We start from the raw sequence: 20,221 nt of genomic DNA on the forward strand, positions 1-20,221 counted from the left end.
TGGTTAATCATTATTATGGCAAAGAATCCAAATAACTCATAGTTGACTTTAATCACTTACCTTAGTTGATTGTAACTTCTCAGGTTCTGTTTTTACAGCCTAAATTCAGGAAGAAAAAGAAAGGAAGGAAAAATGGACATCATTTACAAAGCTTATTATAGATTTTCTTCAACTAAGGAAGCTAAAAAAAAGATGATTTTGATATATTTATAAATGTAAATGTTATAAGTTAGGATTATTATACTTTGCTTGGAATTGTAACCATTTAGATAAACACTTAAGCATATTAATTAATAGTCTGCGCTTATAATTTAGGTACCAATTTACATCTTACTTTTTCCTATGTCCGTCAAAGACATGTAAAGATTTATTTCTATGAACACTGTAGCTAATACATAAGCAAAATGAAATAAAAACCCTCATCCTGCAAAGCCACACGAGCATGGTCAATCCCTGTATGTGTGAAGTGGTCATCATACGTTTCAGCTGACAGTGTGAAGCGATGGGATGGTGACAGAACCGAGGCCACAGACAGCAGTGAGATTTATTTTTAGTGCCAGAATGTGGGCAATGGTGATAAAGCCCCCCAGAAAGTCTGTGGCGGGTCAGAGAGTTACAGAAGATTGTGAACTGCAATTAGCACATGCTGAGCAGCTAACGTGACCAGTACAATGAACCACATCACCTGTCTTTTGTGTCTTTTCCTATTAGGAGGATGCAGTCCTTTCACCTCTTTGCTGACTGGAATGGCCTAATGTAAGAGCACAGCCCCAGGTGTGGTTTTATTTATCTGGCAGTCAAACAAGTACCAGGTATAAATAGGCCCAAAATGTTTCTCTCAAGACCCATTCTACTCATGTGATACATTTATTCTGTGCAGGCAGATATAACTCCATGATGTTATAGGCACTTATATTTTAAAGTCTTAAGCAAATATTTCAGTTTGGATTTATTCTTTTGGGTGGTAGAAAATCTGTAAGATTCCCATTAATAAAATTAACTTCGAATCCCTCTCCTTCCCCATCCTCCTCCCTGTAAAGGCCGCTTGAGCAATATGTTGGTTACGTTCAAAGGAGCAGCCACAGATGCTGTCCAAGTTTTTCTGTAATTTTCTGCAACATGGTCTTACAACAATTTTGTAAACAGTGAGCGTATTCTTATTTTACAATAAAAATCTACAGATCTAATCTAAAGTTCTAGGAATACTTCTGAAGGGCTGGTTGTGATTTAGGATTTTCAGTGGAGTATTCCACAGAGTTTTACCCAAACAAATGTAAACTATGTCAGAAAATTCCTTAAATACACCCATGAATGCAAGATATGGAAACAAGAATAAAACATAGGCAAACATTTTATGAACTTTTCAAAGTAATAGATTAAAAATTAGGCCAAATACTTCCTGTCATTTCCCTTTTATCTGTTTGGTGATATTAACACAAACTTTTACTTTTTATTCTATTTTCTGAAAAGAGTATGCCAAATATCCTCTTAATTTATTGCATCTTATGCTTCAGTGATAAAGATATACATGTTCTGCACAAAACAGGCCCTTGTAGCTTTGGGAAGAAAACCAGTTTATGGTCCGAGAAATATTTTAAAGAAATTTTAAATTTTGGATCCTTTCAAACTGGACCTTTGTTAATGAGTTTCCATATGTGTTACTATGCTTTTCTGAGTTTATACAAATGTAATTGTTTAAATGATTGACAAGGAAAATAATCAAGCTGGTATTGTAGTGGTTTCAGTCTATTAATAGCTTCTATTTTGGCATCAAGATTTTGCCTGGAAGAACTCTAAAATACAATTAAGAATATACACTCACAGATACAAGCAGCTTATAACAAAATGTACATTTTCATCAGTAGTCACTAAAACATTTTCTAAATTTATTTCTGGTGGTGGGTGCTGATCAAAATAGTGATGACAATGATACCTAGTGCTTACTGATCACCTGTTAGGACCAGGACTATTCTAAACTTCACATGTGCCAACTCCATCCCCATAATAGTCCTATGAGATAGGTATCACCACCATCATCATCATCATCTGTATTTCATGGATAAGAAATTGAGGCACACAGAGGTTAAGTAACTCTCTGAGGACAGCCATGGAGTTCTCAGTCAGGGCATTGTCTCCAGAGTACCTGCCTGCTCCTACTGGTTACCAGCAGAAGTAAAGATTTTCTAAGTTATCTAGGACAGGCACTGTCCAATATGTATGTTTGTTTCTTCACACAGTCTTGTGACTATTTTCATTCCCTCCAAACTGCAACCAAAGCAAAGAGGAGTTTTCCAACATCACAGCTGGTGGGGACTAAGATTCTGAGCAAGGCCATCTGGCTCCAGTGTCCACACCTCATAATCCTTTTACGTAGCTCATCCTGATAATATGATTGGAAATAATCTGAACTTCCACCTCATTCACTGCATTGTGCCTACCAACTCTCCTGTGCCGGGGGTAAGAGAGAGAGAGAGAGAGAGCTCTGAAATCCAAACATGTTACACTCCCTTTAGAGCTAAACTGACTTTCATCTGAAAGGTGCAGAACGTGACAAGGAATTGCTGCAGGTATTATCTTAAATAAACATCTTTTCTCTAAAAGCTCACAATACTTGGGGAAATATACTCATGAAGTTCACAAAAATCTCTAAGAGGAGGTTAGTAAAAATGTTACGAGCCAAACATCAGAGGCACACAAAGACGATTAATGAGATCAGTGTGATTAAAATCCACTGAGGAAAGAGAAGTGGGGCCACAAGTGGTCCCGAGTCAGCTGCTGGTGGTACTGCACCACTTGCATCTCATTTTTCTCTCCCTCTCTTACCTCTCCTACTCTCCTCTCCCCTTCCCTTCTTCCAGGTCCATAACTGGTAGGAATCTCATGTTTAGCACTTAGCGATGGCTGAAGTGGTGGCTGACACTGCTCTGGACAACAGGGCACACTGGACATAGGCGTCAGTCCTCGAGCTGAGAGTTTCAGGATGGACTAGAACCAGGCAATGGGTCAAACGCAAACCAATATGACACAAAGGACGTCCTTCTTCCTGGCTCTCCTTTCTCTGTACTTTGTTAAGTTTTCACAGACTCTAAGGTCAACGAGAACTGTTTTTTGGTAGACTCTTCTATGATAGTTTTAAGATTATTTTAAGACTGAGATTAGCAAATTTTTAATTTTCAAAGATTAGGGCTCATATAAATAAGTAGTGACAGCTAATACTATGAATCTGAACATGTATATTTTGAAAATAAGAAATCAATATAAATATAAAATATTAAATAACAATTTTAGATTAAAAATAAATTTAAAAATTCAAATGACATTTATAAGAGCTTAGATTCAGACTGTGTCTTTCGAGATATTTGCAATGTCCTTTAAAAGCAGTTCAAAATGAGGCCACAGGATCCCTCAATAGGACTACATTATGGTACAGAACTGAATTTTGGTGTAGGGTTCCACTGGGATAGCAAAATAAAATGGAGAAAGCAAAAGCATCACAGGGATTTTAAATAAAAGCAACGTAATAATCATGGAATTGGGGTAGCTCTTAGAGGCATTAAAGAATATTGCTTCACAAGAATTAGTTGAGAGCCTCTTGAAAAGACTCCCTGTTTAAACCTCCACCCAAGAATATCCCCAATAAACAGAGCTGGAGACTTGGTAACTAAGGGAGAGGCTTTGAGGCAGCTTTGGCCAACTCTGCAGGACATTCCTTTTTTTTTTCTTCTGAAATTCCAAAAAAATAATTATTAGAATAAATCCCAAACAGAGCTCAACAAACTTTTATCAGTAATATGGTGCCCCACACAACTTAAATTTCAGAAATAAAATTTGGAAAGCATTTGAAATAACCAGTATCTGTTGCACTTCTATGTTCACTTAGTTCATTTCTCATTCTTATATTTAATATTAAATGACTATAATAATCAAATAATTTTAGTCACGAGTTAAGAATTTGTATTCTTGTTTACATTCAGAGAAATGCACTTAGATTATCTTAGAAATAAAAACCTCTCTCACATCTAGGACCAAAAAAAAAAAAAAACACACAACAACTTTGGGTGACCTTTTTTCTAGATATCCTAAAACAATGCAGAAGTGTATTGATGACATTTGAGGTAAATATTGAAAGGAAAGCTGTGTTTTCAATGACTCCCCAAAATTAGGAAGAAAATGTGTACTTCTATAACATTAGCTTCCTAGGACAACTCATCTGTCAGCTATTAGTCTGTATTTACTTTGCTTTACATGAATCAACTTAAAGGCATTCACCCACATTGACCTGGAAGGCTCTTCATACCTTGGCTTCAGTGGGATTCATGCTGGAAGACTTGCTGGTTGATGCAGAGGAAGTAGATACCTAGGAAGGAAAGAAATAGAAAGTCTGATTCCAGGTAACCTGTGACCTACTTTGTCCTTCAGCTCCTCTTACCCACACTTTCTCTTACTTACCTGTTTTTACTTTGTCTAAAGCACCACTTCCACAAAGCCCAGTAGATGGTTTTGCCCAATGGGTAAAATCTTTTGTAACCAGATCAAATGGTTCAAAGTTTGGATGTGCTACTTACTAAATAATCTTGGCAAGTTACTTAAATTTTCTGATCTTTGGTTTTCCCTTTCTCAATTGTTCTTCAAGAGGTAAAAACTACCTTCTAAGTTTATTACTGATAAATACATAATGGCTCAGGAAATACTATTATAATTATTGTTTGTGCTTTTTTTTGCTCCAATGCCAACTTTGTCAATTACTAGCTTTGTGACTTTGAATCTCAGTTTCCCAAGTATTAATATATAAAATGGGACCTATAGTATCTATTTTGCAGGGTTGTATTTGAGATCATGTGTGTAAAATGTCTGGCACATTGTAGGTACTCATTAAATTGCTCATGCATCATTCATAGCACATGAATGATGTGCTATGATCATTCATATGAATGATGTTGGAGGGGACTAGAATTGTCCTTTCAGTATCAATGTAAGGAAGAGAAGGTGGGAGACAGGGCTGCAGAGGCAATACTGCTCTATTTTCTATCTCATCTATGCTCCTCCCTGGAAGACAAAAGGGGACAAATGGTCCCTAAGACACCTTCCCTGGGGACACAGTGGTGGTGAAATCAGCCTCTGTAATCTCATCACCCATGCAGTGGGCCATGCATGTGATACTTGCGTGGGATTGAGCTCTACTCTGGTACTTAGCTAGCAATACACTGGTTAATACTAAATAGATAATTACTATCTTTGGGAGTTCAAATCCTGGCTCATTAAATCTCCTTAATATTTGAGTCCATTAGATTTTGGAGCCCAGGGATTCCATCTGGCACAAGCTGCCTCTTGAAGTAACCAGCTGTCACTAAACAGCTGCTGACTTACTAGCAATACCCAGAACCCCATCTCTGTGACTGGCCCTGAGCCACCTCAGCGGCTGAGACTCAAGGTAGGATGAGCCCATCCTGCTGGTGCCCTTGCCCCATACACCTACCCACACTACTACTCCAGGTGACTGTATGAATCCACTACAATCCATGGTCCATGAACAAAATCACCTTCCCCACAGACCTTACTTAATGCAGAGCATGTTGGTTACATGTTAAATTACAGCTTACAGATAAAAGCCCAAAGCTTTAATATACTGATTTTTTCAACATAATCATATGAATTTAACTATTCCTGGGTACTATTTGGCACCAACTGAGCATCCCTCCATTCCAACACACACACACACACACACACACACACACACACACGGTCCTATAGCAGGGCATGGAGTGGTCTCTCTCACATTTTTTGAAGGATAAAGAACTGGAAGATGAACCAAGATAAACCCCCCATCGAATTAATGGACAAATATATGTATATTCATTTTTCCCTGAGAATTTTTTTAATTTGTGGGGATTAACATTCCCTTGTGTATATAATCCTGTCTTTCCATACTTACAACTGGTTGTACAAATTTCTATTCAAACTCAAAAAGTTCCTCTTTGCTCTATCTCACTCCTTCAGTACATTCTGAGACACAAAAACAACCAAAGATCAAACATTCCACATGAAATGAGTTTTCAGCTGCAAATCTTCAAGTAAACATTAATTTATTTTTTAAACATCCAAATTTATTAAACCATTCTTCAAATCTCTGGCATTTCCAATATGCTTTACTACTTTATTGAGCAATAGCTAGATGTAGTCCTCTATTCCTAGAAAAAAGACTTTCAAGGACCCACCAAGAACAGTAATATCTACAAGGAATAGCTAAAATTATCACGGGAATTTAGCTGAAGGACTTGGCCCTATCTGTTCTCAGCCCAGATCCATCCATGGAAATTCTATCCCACCACTAAGGCACTAACCATTCTGAAACTGAAATAGGCAAGCGACCTCATTGGGTCTGGAAATAAGGAAAGCAAGCCCACCCCACTGTGAATTCATTCAACTCCAGGCAACTGTAGTTTGTTCAATTTCCTTCTGTCTGTTAAAGACAAGGAACTCTTAATACTTTTTTTCTCTTGTGAAGGACTAAATATACTTTCATTTTAAATCTTTTGTACTGTTTGAATTTGTAATTATGGGTGTGAATAACATTTTTAAAAAATGTGAAGGGTTAATTCAAACATAGTTAGTGCTAAGTATTATGTTTAGTGATGAGAACACAGTGCTGAAACCCATAAGTCACTATCCTTGGGAAAGTTATTGCCTCATCAGAGATAATAGTAACGGAATACTCACTTCAAAGATTACTTGTGGTAAGTGCTCAAAAGGGTCCTACAAGAACACAAACTAGGAAACCAGAGTTAGTTTAGGAGACAGTCAGGACTGTGATGCTGAGGAAGTGACAGTTACGTGGCAGTTGAAGGATAAGGAGATATCACACAGGAAAAAGGCCAGGGGGTGCCATCTGAGCTGCATGTGCAGAAGCTGGGACCTAGGCTGCCTGATTTCTAAACCAGTGACTCTGCTGAAGAACTTACCACTTGGCCAGTCCTGTTAAGATCAAGAGGCAGCCTATTTTAAAACACAAATATCGGCACTCATAATGTAAGAAAATATCTCTATTGGGATTAGACCTGTCAGACAGAATTGCAGCTACAACAACACTTTACTTCCTAAATGACTCATACAAGTCCCTTAATACCCATAGTATTGTTAGTCATTTATAAACCTGAATTAAGATATAAATCAGAGTAACAAAGACTGGAAAAACTAACTTTTGTAATCTTTCTCCATTCACTCATGCCTTTGACAGTTGCTATTTAAAAGACAATGAGAGACTTCTGGTCAAGATGGAGGCATAGGTAAACACAATTCACCTCCTTGCACAACCACAGCAAAAATTACAAGTAAACTACAAAAACAATTACCACCCAGAATCATCAGAAAATTAAGCTGTATAGAAGTCTGACAACCGAGGGATTAAAGAAGTCACATTCATCCAGGTGGGTAGGAGGCGCAGAGATGCATGGAGACACAGAATGGGCAGTGGCACACCCATGTGTGGTAGATAAAAATCAGGTGGGATACCTCAGGAGCAAGGGATCCCAGCCCCATACCAGACCACCCAGACCAGAGGTGAGGGTCCTATAATTAAAATTATAGTCCCTATAATTTTTGGCTGTAAAAACCAGTGAGGGTCAGGGTGGCAGAAAAAAACTGTGGGATTCTCAGGAGCCTCATCTTACAGGGCCTGCAATGGACTTAGGACTCATGCAGACGCACTCCCTCTGGGCTGAAGCACCAGGGCAGCAGCAGGAAGGGCACCAGTGACATATGGGGAGAAACTGAAGTATCTGGCATCAGGGTGAGTGCTGGGGGACAGCTTCCTCCTGGACAATACTCCAGAGGCCAGGCAGCAGCACTGTCCCCTTTCCAGTTCCTCTGCCACACAGAGTCATATAGTCACAGAGCAGCAAAACCATAGCTGCGACTCCAACACAGGTGGCCCCACCCTATTGGTTACCTAAGACACTGCCCCATCCAACTTGTGGGTACACTTCTCTACAACAAGGCCACGCTACTAAGGTAATCAAAGCAGCTCTATGTAACACATAGTTACAAACACAGGGAGGCTGCCAAAATGAGGAGACAAAGAAATATGACCTAAATGAAAGCAGACAACAAAACTCCAGAAAAAGAACTAAACAAAATGGAGATAAGAAATCTATCAGATGCAGAGTTCAAAACACTGGTTATTGGGATGTGCAAGGAACTCATTGGGTACTTCAACAGCATAAAAAAGACCTAGGCATAAATGAAGTTTACACTAAGTGAAATAAAGAAAAATTTACAGGGAACCAACAATGGAAAGATCAAATGGAGAATCAAATCAATGATCTGAAACATAAGGAAGAAAAGAACATTCAATCAGAATAGTAAGAAGAAAAAAGAATCCAAAAATCAAAGATGGGCTAAGGAGCCTCTGGGACATCTTCAAATGTACCAACATTTCAATCATAGGGGTGCCAGAAGGAGAAGAGAAAGAGCAAAAATATTGAAAACCTATTTGAAAAAATAATGAAAGAAAACTTCCCTAATTTGGTGAAGAAAATAGGCATGCAAGTTCAGGAAGTTCAGAGAATCCCAAACAAGTTGGACCCAAAGAGGACCACACCAAGACTCACCAAAATTAAAATGCCAAAGGTTAAAGATAGAGAGAATCCTAATAGCAGGGAAAGAAAAGCAGATAGTTACCCACAAATGAGTTGCCATAAGACTGTCAGCTGATATCTCAAAAGAAATTTTGCAGGCTAGAAAGGACTGGCATTCAAAGTATTCAAAATAATGAAAAGCAAGGACCTACAACCTAGATTACTCTATCCAGCAAAGTTGTCATTTTAGTATGGAAGGACAGATAAAGTGCTTCCTAGACAAGGTAAAGCTCAAGGAGTTCCTTATTACCAAACTATTATTGTATGAAATGTTAAAAGGACTTATTTAAGAACATCAAAACTATGATCATTAAAATGGCAACAAATCCATAACTATCAACAATTGAATCTAAGCAAATAAGCAGAACAGAAACAGAATCATAGATATGGAAATCACTTGGAGGGTTATCAGCTGGAAGGGAGAAGGTAGAGAATGGGAGAAAGGTACAGGGATTAGGAAGTACAAATTGGCAGGTACAGAATAGGCAGGGAGAGGTTAAGTGCAATATAGGAAATGGAGAAGCTGAAGAATTTAAATGCATGACCCATGGACATGAACTAAGGGGAAGGACTGACGGAGGGAATGGGGGTACCAGGTGGAGTAAGGCAAAGGGGGAAAGATAGGGACAACTGTAATAGCATAATCAATAAAATATATTTAAAAAATAAAAATAAAAGGTAATGAGTGTTGCTGATGATATACAACAAATAAGATACTATCACAGCCTTGAAAGAGTTTCTAGTCCACAGAGATAAACTGACATCAAGCCGATTTACATTACAACTTAAGTTTCCTATCAGAGGTATAAAGAGAATCCCGTGGACAAAACAAAATGTTTGAGTGCTAAGTTTCAGGCCCACATATAATCTTGCTGTTCTGTCAAGTTACATAAAAGATAAGCCAATACTGGTAAAAGATAGTAATTGAAGCTTAGAAAAAATATTTAATCCTGTACTTATCCAGTGTAGCCTCTTTTTTTTTTAACTAGGGTTACCTCTTTTTTTTAAGATTTATTTATTTATTTTTAGAGGGAGGTAGAGAGAGAAACATCAATGTGTGGTTGCCTCTTGGTGTGGCCACCACTGTGGACCTGAACTGCAACCCAGGCATGTGCCTTGACTGGGAATCGAACCTGCAACCCTTTGGTTCACAGCCTGAGTTCAATCCACTGAGCTACGCCAGCCAGGGCCCAACGTAGCATCTTATTTTCCAGCATTATTCAACAAAATTTCTTTAAATGTGTTCACCTGCTACAGCAAGAATTTTGGAAGTTTACTGCAGTAAATGATTAGAGACATGAGGGAAAGATGGTATGCTTTTAAGACCCCCAGAAAATGGAAACTGTTCTCCTTTTTCACAAATATTTTGCAAAGGTCTCCCAGACTACAGTCTTCTAACTCTCTTACCCTTTTTGTCCAAATTAATCTTCCCAGACGTCATTCTCAGGCACATGTCTCCTCTCTAAAGTAGCACCAGCGATGACTCCTGTTGCCCACCTTATCACACAAAAATTCTTTCTCTTGCCTTTAGATATCCCAGGCTCCAGTCCCGTGCCAACTCCTAATTCAGAACAGCTGCTCCAGGCAGCGCTGTCCCAGAGCTCACCTCACTCATCTCTCCCTTCATACTGTTTTCCCACAAGAGCGGCTGGTTGAATGCTTCTCTTCCCCAAATATCCAAATCCTACATGCCCTTCCTTTCAACAGTACCTCACTAGCGCCAGCCTTGGCACTATAACTTCTGAACCCCTGCAATCAGTCCCTAATAGGCCTGCTCCTTCTCCCATCCCACCTCACCAATTCCCAGCATCATACCCAGGCTGGCAATCTCACAGCTGCGTCATGAATTCTCTCCTCCACCGGATGGGGTCCCTCTAAAAGAGCTGTCTGTTGGGTACACTAATCTGCTGACCCCTGCTCTTACAGCAGGTTACACTGTGTTACACTGTGTTACAGCAGGTTACACTGTGTTACGCTGTGGCTTTCTCTTATTTATACTGGATGTCTAGTGAGACCCCACAAAAGAGATACAAGACCTAGGACCATCTTCAACTGTGCAGCCAGGCTGGAAGTCAGTGGAGAGAGTTCTGAGCCCTCACACAGGCCCTGGCAAATGGCCAAGTTGGGAGAGTTCAAGTCTCCCTTGGAAGGGGCGGAGTCCTAGAGGCTTACTCATCCATTCTGCTGCCATTAAATCGGGCTGGCAAAAAAGTCATTCCCTCAGCTCCTTACCTCTCTGTCATCTACATAACAGCATCCCCTCACTTGCTTGTTCCCCCAGAAGACTTTCACCTCCTGTCTGGGCACCTGCATCTGGTTTACAGGAACCCACCCACCCCTCCCCTCCAGAAGCCCAGCAGCCTCACCTTGATCTCTCCACCTGTCACTGGCTGGCTTGGTTCAGAAAGCACAGAGAGTGAATCAGCCCAGACCTTGCTTCCTCCCCGCCCCTCACTGGCAGCATTCCTACTTCGTCTTCCCACCGACAGCACTAATCCCTTCACCCACCCAGTCAACACAGGCCAGCACAGGTATGTGCTCTCCTTTCCCATCCAATAACCCATCGGCAGTGTCATTCTGACTCACAGACTACCCCCTCCCCCACAGCTGCAGTGACACCAGGAGCCACAGGCTCTCTCCCCAGCCCTCTGACCCTTTTCCTTCTGGAAGCCTCTTCCACCTGCCCCATTCTTCTCTGTGGTCTTTAGTATTTCTTCAACTTTCTCCCCATGACTCTATCATTTATTATGTGAACAGTCTCATACCTTATTAACAGCCCTACTTAATCACTAGACTACATTATATTACTTGAAGTGAAGAAGGCAAGAAAGGCAGACACAGGCTGAAATCCCTGCGCCACATTAAATAACCTCCTGGAGCCTCCATTCCCTTCACTCTTAACTGGGAATAACACCACCTCCCTCCGTACTTGTTGCCAGGGTCAAACAAGGGAAGACAGGACATTCATCTGGCCCTGAACCACTGGAGTTGGACACAGTGCTGGTTGTAGCTTCATCACCATGCCACTCGGGCATTTCTTTGCCATCCACACTCCTTGTCTAATCATGTACCTCCCACACCTGGATTACATCAAGGACCTTCTCATAATTTCCATGTCTGGTTCTTTCCCACCCTCATCTCTAGCTCCCAATCCTTCCTGTCTGTGGCTGCCTAACTAATTTAATTTATCTGAAATGTGTACCATGTTCCCACTCAGATGAAGTACTAAACTCTCTATTGTTTCCCACTGTGTCTCCTACCCAAATATTAGACTTTCCAATACTTGACCCAATCTATTTATTCTACTACCTCTCTCGATACTGCCCACACCAGAACTTCCCTTCAGCCAGGACTGTGTCCTTCCTGGCCCCTGGGTACCTCATCCGGCAGCATAACTCACTGGTTAGGTGTATGAAAGGGGTCCGGACTCAAGACTATTTGGTGGAATTCCAGCTGACACTGAATTCATGTGCAACCTCAAGCAAGTTACTTAACCTCTCTGTGCCTCAGTGTCCTCATCTGTGAAATGGGAATAGTAATAACTCTTCAAAAGGTTGTTTTAAGAATAAGTTAATGTACATGAACCAATTATAACAGTGCTTGGCAAATGATACATGCTGGGCTACAGCTAGTGTTACCCCACCATCACCATCATGCCACCTTCCACCACTGAGCCTTCATCTTGCCATTCCAGGGCCTACAGAGCCTTTTCCATGCTCAGGTCCCACCTATCCCTCCCTTGGAGGGTTTAGCTCAAGATACAACACCTGTATGTGCTTTATCTCATTATCTTCTCAACTCATATATGTTTGTACTTCTCACTTGAACACTTAATAGCGTAGGCTGCCTTAGAGGGTGACCGAGCTTGTTTCTAAATGTATGTCATGTCTTGTCAATGAATCTATACACTGATCAGGAGACAGGGGCCTTTTCTGCACCTCACGGTGCCCAGTCTAGTGCCGTGTTGTGGCAGAGAGGAGCTGAAAACCACTGTTGATTCAAATCTTTGTTTCCATTTTCTAATCAATTAAAATTTCATTGAAACCAAGAATGAAGTATAATTTTAATGCCTTGTTTTTTTAAAAAAAATGCTAGGGTTAAGAATATAATTAATGAGTTAGAATACTTAAGTTTCGGTCTGACGGCCTCTGGGTGGCCGTGAGTCCCCAGGCAAGTCAACTGCACCTCGGAGGCATCTGGTTTCCCACAGTGGGAGCACCATGCGCCCCACAGGTCATGGTGAGAGTCAGAGCACACACCAAACTCAGGTAACGGGGCAAAACACAAAATAAGTATTAAACTTCCTAAATTAAAAAATTCTGACAAATCAGTAACTGATTTTTAACTTTTAAAACTAGCTTTGATGAATGCACAAGAGAAAAACAAGTAATTTGTTTCTGAACCATAATAAGATTCTTCTTTAATAACATACCTCAAATAATGAAAGAAAAGGGAAAATGGATTCTTTTTTAAGTTCTTTCTTCACAGGAGCTATAAGACAGACACGACCTTGAACTCCACAAGGACAGGAGCTATGCCTGTTTCAGCAGCTGTGCCTCCTCAGAGCCTGGCACACAGTAATTCCTTAATGAGTATTTGTTAAATAAATGTATAAAATTGTGCATAAGTAAACACAAAAGTATTATGTGATGACTCAAAAGTCAACATTATGAGTTTTACAATCATCAGAAATTTTGTTCAATGCACAAGTCAGAAAACTGGTTTGGATAATATAGTTTAAATATCTAGTCAGTCAGCATGGTTGGACCTGGAATTATTATGCTAAGTAAAATAAGCCAGTTAGTGAAAGACAAATGCCATAGGATCTCACTTATATGTGGAATCTAATGAACAAAATAAACCGAGGAACAAAACAGAACCAGAGGCAGGGACACGTGGAACCGACTGACAGCGGTCAGGGGTCGGAGGTCGGGGAAGACTGGATGAAAGCAGGTGAAGGGATGATAAAGAACATATATGCACAACCTACAGACACAGACAACAGTGTGGTGACGCCACAGGGACGGAGGTGTGGGGGCTGGGTGCAGGTGGACAAAGGGGGGGTGGTTGGGACATCTGCAATAGTATAAACAATAAAAGCTAAAAAATAAATATCTAGTCACCTACATCCTTATTGTCATCAACTTGGCAGTTGTACAACTTAAAAAATAAACATACACCGAAAAACCCTGGGCTGCTTCCTGAGACACCTGGAACAAACAATAGGCGGCTGATGGAGGGGCTTTCTAAGGAAAGCACTGACCGTCTCCACAGACACCATTTATGGGCCCATGAGCACAGGTTCACAATTTTCTATCTGCAGCGATGGTTACGCACCTCAGGAAATGAATATCCAGAAGTTTGGGTTTGTCTGTTGTTTGCCATGCTGTCATACCATGACATCCATTCTTGCAATGCCTTTAACTACTAACATGACATAATCATGGTGCTTTGAAACACACCTGCAAGACAGTCACCTAACAAAGTATAGTGTTTATCATAACAACAGCATGATTCTGATGACAGATAAACAATGACTCATCTATCAATGAAACTGAGACATCCCTTTGAGGCAGAGCGCAGCTTTGTGCCAGCAGACCTACTCAGTGACAACGCACCCCTCAGCACACACATAACACGAGATAAGGTTGATTACAGCAGGATCTTAAGGACAATATGACGTTATCAGAAGAGGGAGACGGTTGTGTTTCTGAGATGCTGGTTTGGAAGGTAGTTAGGAAAGACTACACAGAGGAGATGGGAACTATTTAATATTTACACTAATTGTGTGTTCAATAGAGAGGTGGGGACTGTACAGCCCTCCCTCCCTGTGCTGGGGACTGTGACAGGTGCCTTACATGTCTGATTTCAACATATCTTTATAGAATCCCAGGTGGGAACCATCACTACTGCATTTTATAAATGAGGAAACTGACGCTCAGAGAAGTCAGGTAGCTTATCTAAGACCTCACAGTTAACATGAGGTGGAGCTTGGATTTGAACACATATGACAATGCTCATGAACTTTTTGCAATAAAAAATTGACTCCCCTAAGTTTAAAAACTAAAAATATTTGCTGTTCAAAAAAAGACAATGAAGATGAAGGCTGAGAGGGGTTTGTCGATCCAGATGAGCTAGACTAGAGGTGGGAAAATACCAGAGACACGCAGCCCAGAGTGCAGCTGCTGGCTGATGAAGTGGAACACTGCGAAATGGGGGGGTCTGAGCCTCATCTGGGGGAAACGGAAGACGGTTGGTTCTATCACAGCTGAGTATGCAGTGCATTCATGAAATATAGCATTGAAAGGGACACACTGACGAGGTAAAAATAGAGTGCCTAAGCTCTGCTTGCTCTGGAAAGTGGAGAGCACAAGAAGCTTTGGCCTCTGATGCAACATGTGGGCAGAGCTCAAAATAAACATCCCAGTGTTGCCTGGCAACTGGAACAACAGCCACAGCTGATCTGTGATCTCAATCCAAGCCAGAGAGGCTGTGCGATGTTTGGCCACGTGCTGTGTGTGTCTAGTTATGACCTCTGACACTGGACCACCCTAAGTGCTTAGAAAAATTTCACAGAAGGCATGAAGCTGAACTTGCCATACTACACAGCAACTGCTTCATTTTCATCACTTTGCAAACTCCAGTATTCCAATTTTTTTCTTCTGGGATGATAATTATTTTGTGGGTAAGTTAAAGAGCAAGCCACACAGCTGGATTAGTCATCAAAGAGTAGAATAGCAGCTTTTTCCCTGAAGTTTTTGTTCCTGCCTCTAAGGATGCTGTTTGCTTCTCTTGATGCATGAAATAATCCCGACTATGTCTGACACTGGCCACCCAAGATAAAATGAGGTAGAGAAGTTAGACCTGGAAAAGACAGCCTGCTTTCCTCTTCTGATTTTTCCCCTAGAAAAAGTTTGTCCAGCTAGGATTTACTTAAGCCTGTGAGTCAAGAAATTTCGGCATAATAGATGCTGCATAACGAATAATGAAAAAGGTGGCCCCTGACAAGCTATGTAACCTTGAGTCTTTAGCCTCTCTGGAACACAGTTTCTTTATCTGTACATTGTCAGGCCTGAAAATTCTGGAGTTCTGTACCTCTAATATTATATGTTGTAAATATGTGAAGCTTATTCAATAATGTATCCAATGACACATTTCAAATCGGAAACACAGGAGTCTAGCCTCTGGAGTCCCACGAACCCAGAGTCTAGTTTTAGCTATGTAATTTCAGGCAAGCTACTCAACTCTTCCAAATTTGAGTTTTTACATGGGTTTAATGGGTATAAAAAGGACACCACTTCATAAGATGGTAGTGAGGATTAAATGAGGGCATGTTTATAAAGTGTGTGGCTCAGTGCCCGGCACATGGTAAGTCAGTAAATGGCAGTGATTTTAATTTTCTGAATACCAACAGCCTCAAACGTTTTCCCTAGTCTCCAAATGGAAGAGCAGTGGTATGGTGACCACTGCTTTGAGAAGTTACACACTAATACTGTTCATCCTTCTTAAAGAAAAGAGGGCAACATTGTTTCATCTTATGCCATTTTCTTCAGATTCAAATGCATGGCTTGCTCAGGTCCAGGTTCCAGTCAATATAGGAACAGGAATCTTGGAAGCAGCCAAGTTTTGTGCAAATGCTAAAAGATGATGAGCTCACCTAAAGCATGCCTGGTTACCAGTGATGTGATTATTGCATAAAAATAAAAAACTGAGCTCTGCTGAATGACTGTCTCAGAGCCTTTCGGCCTGGCTTCCATGGTTCGATCAGTTTCATTTCTTCGGTGCAGGCCTAATGGAGGGTGAGAGGACGTGAGAACTCTGACAGTCCTCCTGTTACCAAACCAATTGCCAGCCTACTCTCTACCAGGATGACAGACTCAAAATGTCTCTATCAGAAAGTGAGTGGGAATTTACAAGGAAACACTGAGATAGGGCCAATCACGCGGTGGCTGACACAGGGGCCTGTCACGTGCCCTTTCTTGCAGCCAGCTTCTCAGTGAAGCATGTTCTTAAGAAAGCTTAGGTGACAGGAATTTAAACAGGGCTCCCCTGTCCAAGCAGATCTCCAGATAACCAAAATTAAAATGTGGAGTGAAATAAAATTTCATTCTAGAAACTATATAAGAATAACAAATTCACAAATGTATATTAGCAACAGCAAGTTTGATCTTTGCAAATATTAAAGAGGCCGTGGTCTGTAGCAGTTAGGGAATAGCTGCAGAGCCTGACCACTTGAGCTGGAATTCCAGGTCTGGTGCCAGTTGAGTGATCTGAGAACATTCCTTAACTGCTTTGTGCTTCAGTTTCCTCACCTGTAAAATGGGGATGATAATAGTACCTTCTGTGGCAAGAAAAGAAAACTCCAAAAGTTTCTTATGCTCTGTAACTGTAACACTTACAAAATTTCACACAGGACCGTAGAAGCTGACAAGTTGTAACCAAAGCAACGGCCAGTTACTCAAGGTCCTACACAGACTCCCATGATAAGCTCCTGTGCTCTGTAGCTTCTGCAAATTCCTCATGCGTTTTCTCTTTGTCTCCCATATAAGGTAGCTGGACCTAACTTCCTCATTCAGCTTCTGTAACCTTGCTTTGCCACATAGGTAGGAAGCCCGGGACTATTTAAACCCCGGGAGAGTGAGGATCAATGCTCAGAGGATTCGGATGTTAACCACCCCCTCTGGGCCCCCGGGTAATAAAGTTTGTGCTTCGTTATCTCCCCGCGTGTGGGGGGACTTTCCACAACACTTCCACTGCATTTAATTCTACTTTCCCCTAGGATAACAATTCAGTGGAACAGAAGAATTAATTTTAAAGTAGGCCTCATTTGAAATCTATGTAAAATGTAAACAGTATTGCTTATCCTTCTATCGAAGCAAAAGTTCTGAATTTCTACATGATAAGGGAGTATTTATTTTTTATGCATTCATTAATTCATTTATTAATTCTTATTTTTTAAATCTTCACCCAAGAATATGTTTATTAATTTTAGAGAGAGAGGAAGGGAGAGAAAGATAGGGAGAAAGAGAAACATCAATGTGAGAAACATTGATTGGTTGCTTCCCATACACGCCCCAGCTGGGGATCAAACCTGCATCCTTTTGGTGCATGGCCTGTCACTCCAACCAACTGAGCAACCTGGCCAGGGCAATAAAGGAGTTTTTAGTTATGTACCATTTAATCTTGGTATATAAAAATTTTACTATATTCAAAGATGGCTACTTTATCTCTTCTCTACTGCCTATTAAAATATCTAAAGAAACTTTGGCAATGAAACTATTATTTGCTAAATCCAATCACTGTACAATACTCTCTTGCACATGCAGGAAACCTCAACCATCAGAGAGTATGAAGATATTGAGCATAACAATAGAGAACACAATATTGATTTCTACTGCTCTTTTGAATTTAGATATAAATTCCTTTCTCAATTTATTTAAACTGTCTAAATAAAAACTACTGAGTGGAGGATTTTAGAAGATCGGTCTACTGAAAAGAGCTTTAAAATTAAAGAGAGACTTGCTTTGTGAGCCAAGGTAAGTTATTTAATCTCTCTGGGCCTTAATCCTCTCATTTATAAAACTGTCCTAATATCCTTTCATGTAATTGAAAAATATTCAACTCTTTAGAGGATTACATGAAATCCTATGTATATCAGTTAGCACAGAAACTTAGTTTCTTTCTTGTTTCCATGTATTTTCAAATATCTGGATCCTAGGGAGCTTATCCAAACCACGTACATGCAGCTGGACCTAACCCCTCTCCCAGAGCATCCCATAATCATTTCAGATTATCAGAACTAGCTAAAATGCTCTTTGTTAAGTTTTGTGTCCTACGGCTTCTCTTTCCATTTCAAATAGTAACCAAACTTTCAGTTCTTTATCCTATAGCAGAATGTGGAGAAGTTATACATACACAGAGAAGATATGGTTTACCACGGCTTCAGTTGGAAATTAACTGGTGTATTTTGTACAGATTTTAATTGCAAATATGTAGATCAATGTTCATCATATGCAATCTTTAGTAATGTATGACGGGGAATAAGAATATGATTGTCAGAAGGCCTGGAGAACAAAACAGTCCTAATTTGCTGGGCTAGGAATCCTTCATGGCCTACCACAAAAACATAGAGAATAATTCTGCACCCATCACTACAAAAATTAAAAATTCTTAAAACCAGGGAAAGTCTCAAACTGAATAACCAGAAGAGCTTAACCTTTCCTTTTTGATCTCTTAATATTCAGCAAGTGGGTACGCTGTTTCTTAGCAATGTGGCAAAAATTCCAAACGATTAATTGAGTGACTGACTTAAAAAATCAAGGTTAGAGCAAGATATCACATGGAAGATAGTTTAGTTTTATAACATTGCTAGGGAAAAATGATCATTGACTCCACTCATTGAAATGATAAGCAAAATGTACAAAAACTGATAATTATTTAAACATTTTATGATACAAATTTACACAATGATTTGGCAATGAATGTTATGTCATGCCGTTGGGCAATGCGACTGCCCAAGCATCCACCCCTTAGCTCAGCGGTTCTCAGCCCAGGAACAGAGTCAGTCACAGGTGGGGTGTGTGTGTGTGGGGGGAGGGCATGGATACTTAGAAACTTACAAGGGGAAAGCACAGGAGGAAGAGGAAGGATTGTAGCCTAACAAGCTGTTGCCTCTTAGGTGAGTTTGAAACTCCCTGACATTAAGAATCACTACTGTTTGAAAACAAGACAACTTTATAGTGGGTCAATGAAATGACCACTGTTTTCTACCATCTATTGTTATCCATTGGCAATTTCCTCCTGGTGACAACCTAAGTCTCTCCATACTTTCATGTGGTTAAAAGAAAGGACCCAGACCATATAAGATATTAGGATAAATTCGCAAAATTACTTTTCAAAAGTACTTTCTAGCCAGTGCTAATACTGCCAGGCTGGGTGTTACCTAAAAAGATATTCCTGCAGTGCCTCAAGGATATCTGTCTTTTCTGATGTTAGGGCTCTAAACCTGGGAGCTCTTGATGCTTGTGATGATGCCTGCAGCCCACACCCCTTCTTGCACTGTAAGGAAACAGTGTGCTGTACATATCAATGATGCCATGTTGCTGTCACTTTATAGGCACATATCCTGGACCACTAGAGAAATACTTAATGCTACATGCATCAGGTATACAGCTCATCTGCAAGTGTCTTTTTTTAACAGATGCAATTTTCAAATGACATATTAATTGAATGTTCAGGAAATACTATTTGTCTGTCTCTGTAGGTTGGGGTCTAAAACACAAGCGAAAATGTCAGTGTTGGGTGATGTGGAGAAGGAGCACATCAGGCCAATCAGCAGAGGGGCTAGTGGGCTTCCTGACAAAGCTGAGTGTGCATTCCTCACCTAAAGGCTTTCAAACATTTTGATACATTCTGAGGGCCTAACAAAACTGGTCTGAATGCTGACAGAAGAACCTCCTCCTATTTCAAACACACAGAAATACTGAATAAAATTTAACATAAAATTTTAAATAAATAAAGATAATTCAAGAGATGGTAACTATGAGAGAGGTTAAGAATCCTAGAAGATGCCCTGGCCAGGTGGCTCA

At 40.3% G+C, this 20,221-nt stretch overlaps 1 protein-coding gene across 9 annotated transcripts in view; it reads right to left on the reverse strand.

Moving 5' to 3' along the window:
- The window catches only part of CAST (calpastatin), a 128,089-nt gene that overhangs the window by 52,012 nt on the left and 55,856 nt on the right, over positions 1 to 20,221 (reverse strand). For 5 of the 9 annotated variants that reach the window (XM_045847904.1, XM_045847903.1, XM_045847906.1 and 2 more), the window contains 3 exons: positions 4,298 to 4,357; positions 686 to 751; positions 61 to 99 (listed from right to left, as the gene is read on the reverse strand). In XM_045847904.1, coding sequence (XP_045703860.1) covers positions 61 to 99; positions 686 to 751; positions 4,298 to 4,357 — 165 coding nt within the window. The remainder of the gene's footprint in view (positions 1 to 60; positions 100 to 685; positions 752 to 4,297; positions 4,358 to 20,221) is intronic. The other 4 variants (XM_045847908.1, XM_045847907.1, XM_045847912.1 and 1 more) reach the window with 1 other exon arrangement.

Source organism: Phyllostomus hastatus, unplaced genomic scaffold (assembly GCF_019186645.2).
Source record: "Phyllostomus hastatus isolate PE091 unplaced genomic scaffold, TTU_PhHast_1.1 phas_contig_58, whole genome shotgun sequence".
Taxonomy (NCBI): Eukaryota; Metazoa; Chordata; class Mammalia; order Chiroptera; family Phyllostomidae; genus Phyllostomus; species Phyllostomus hastatus.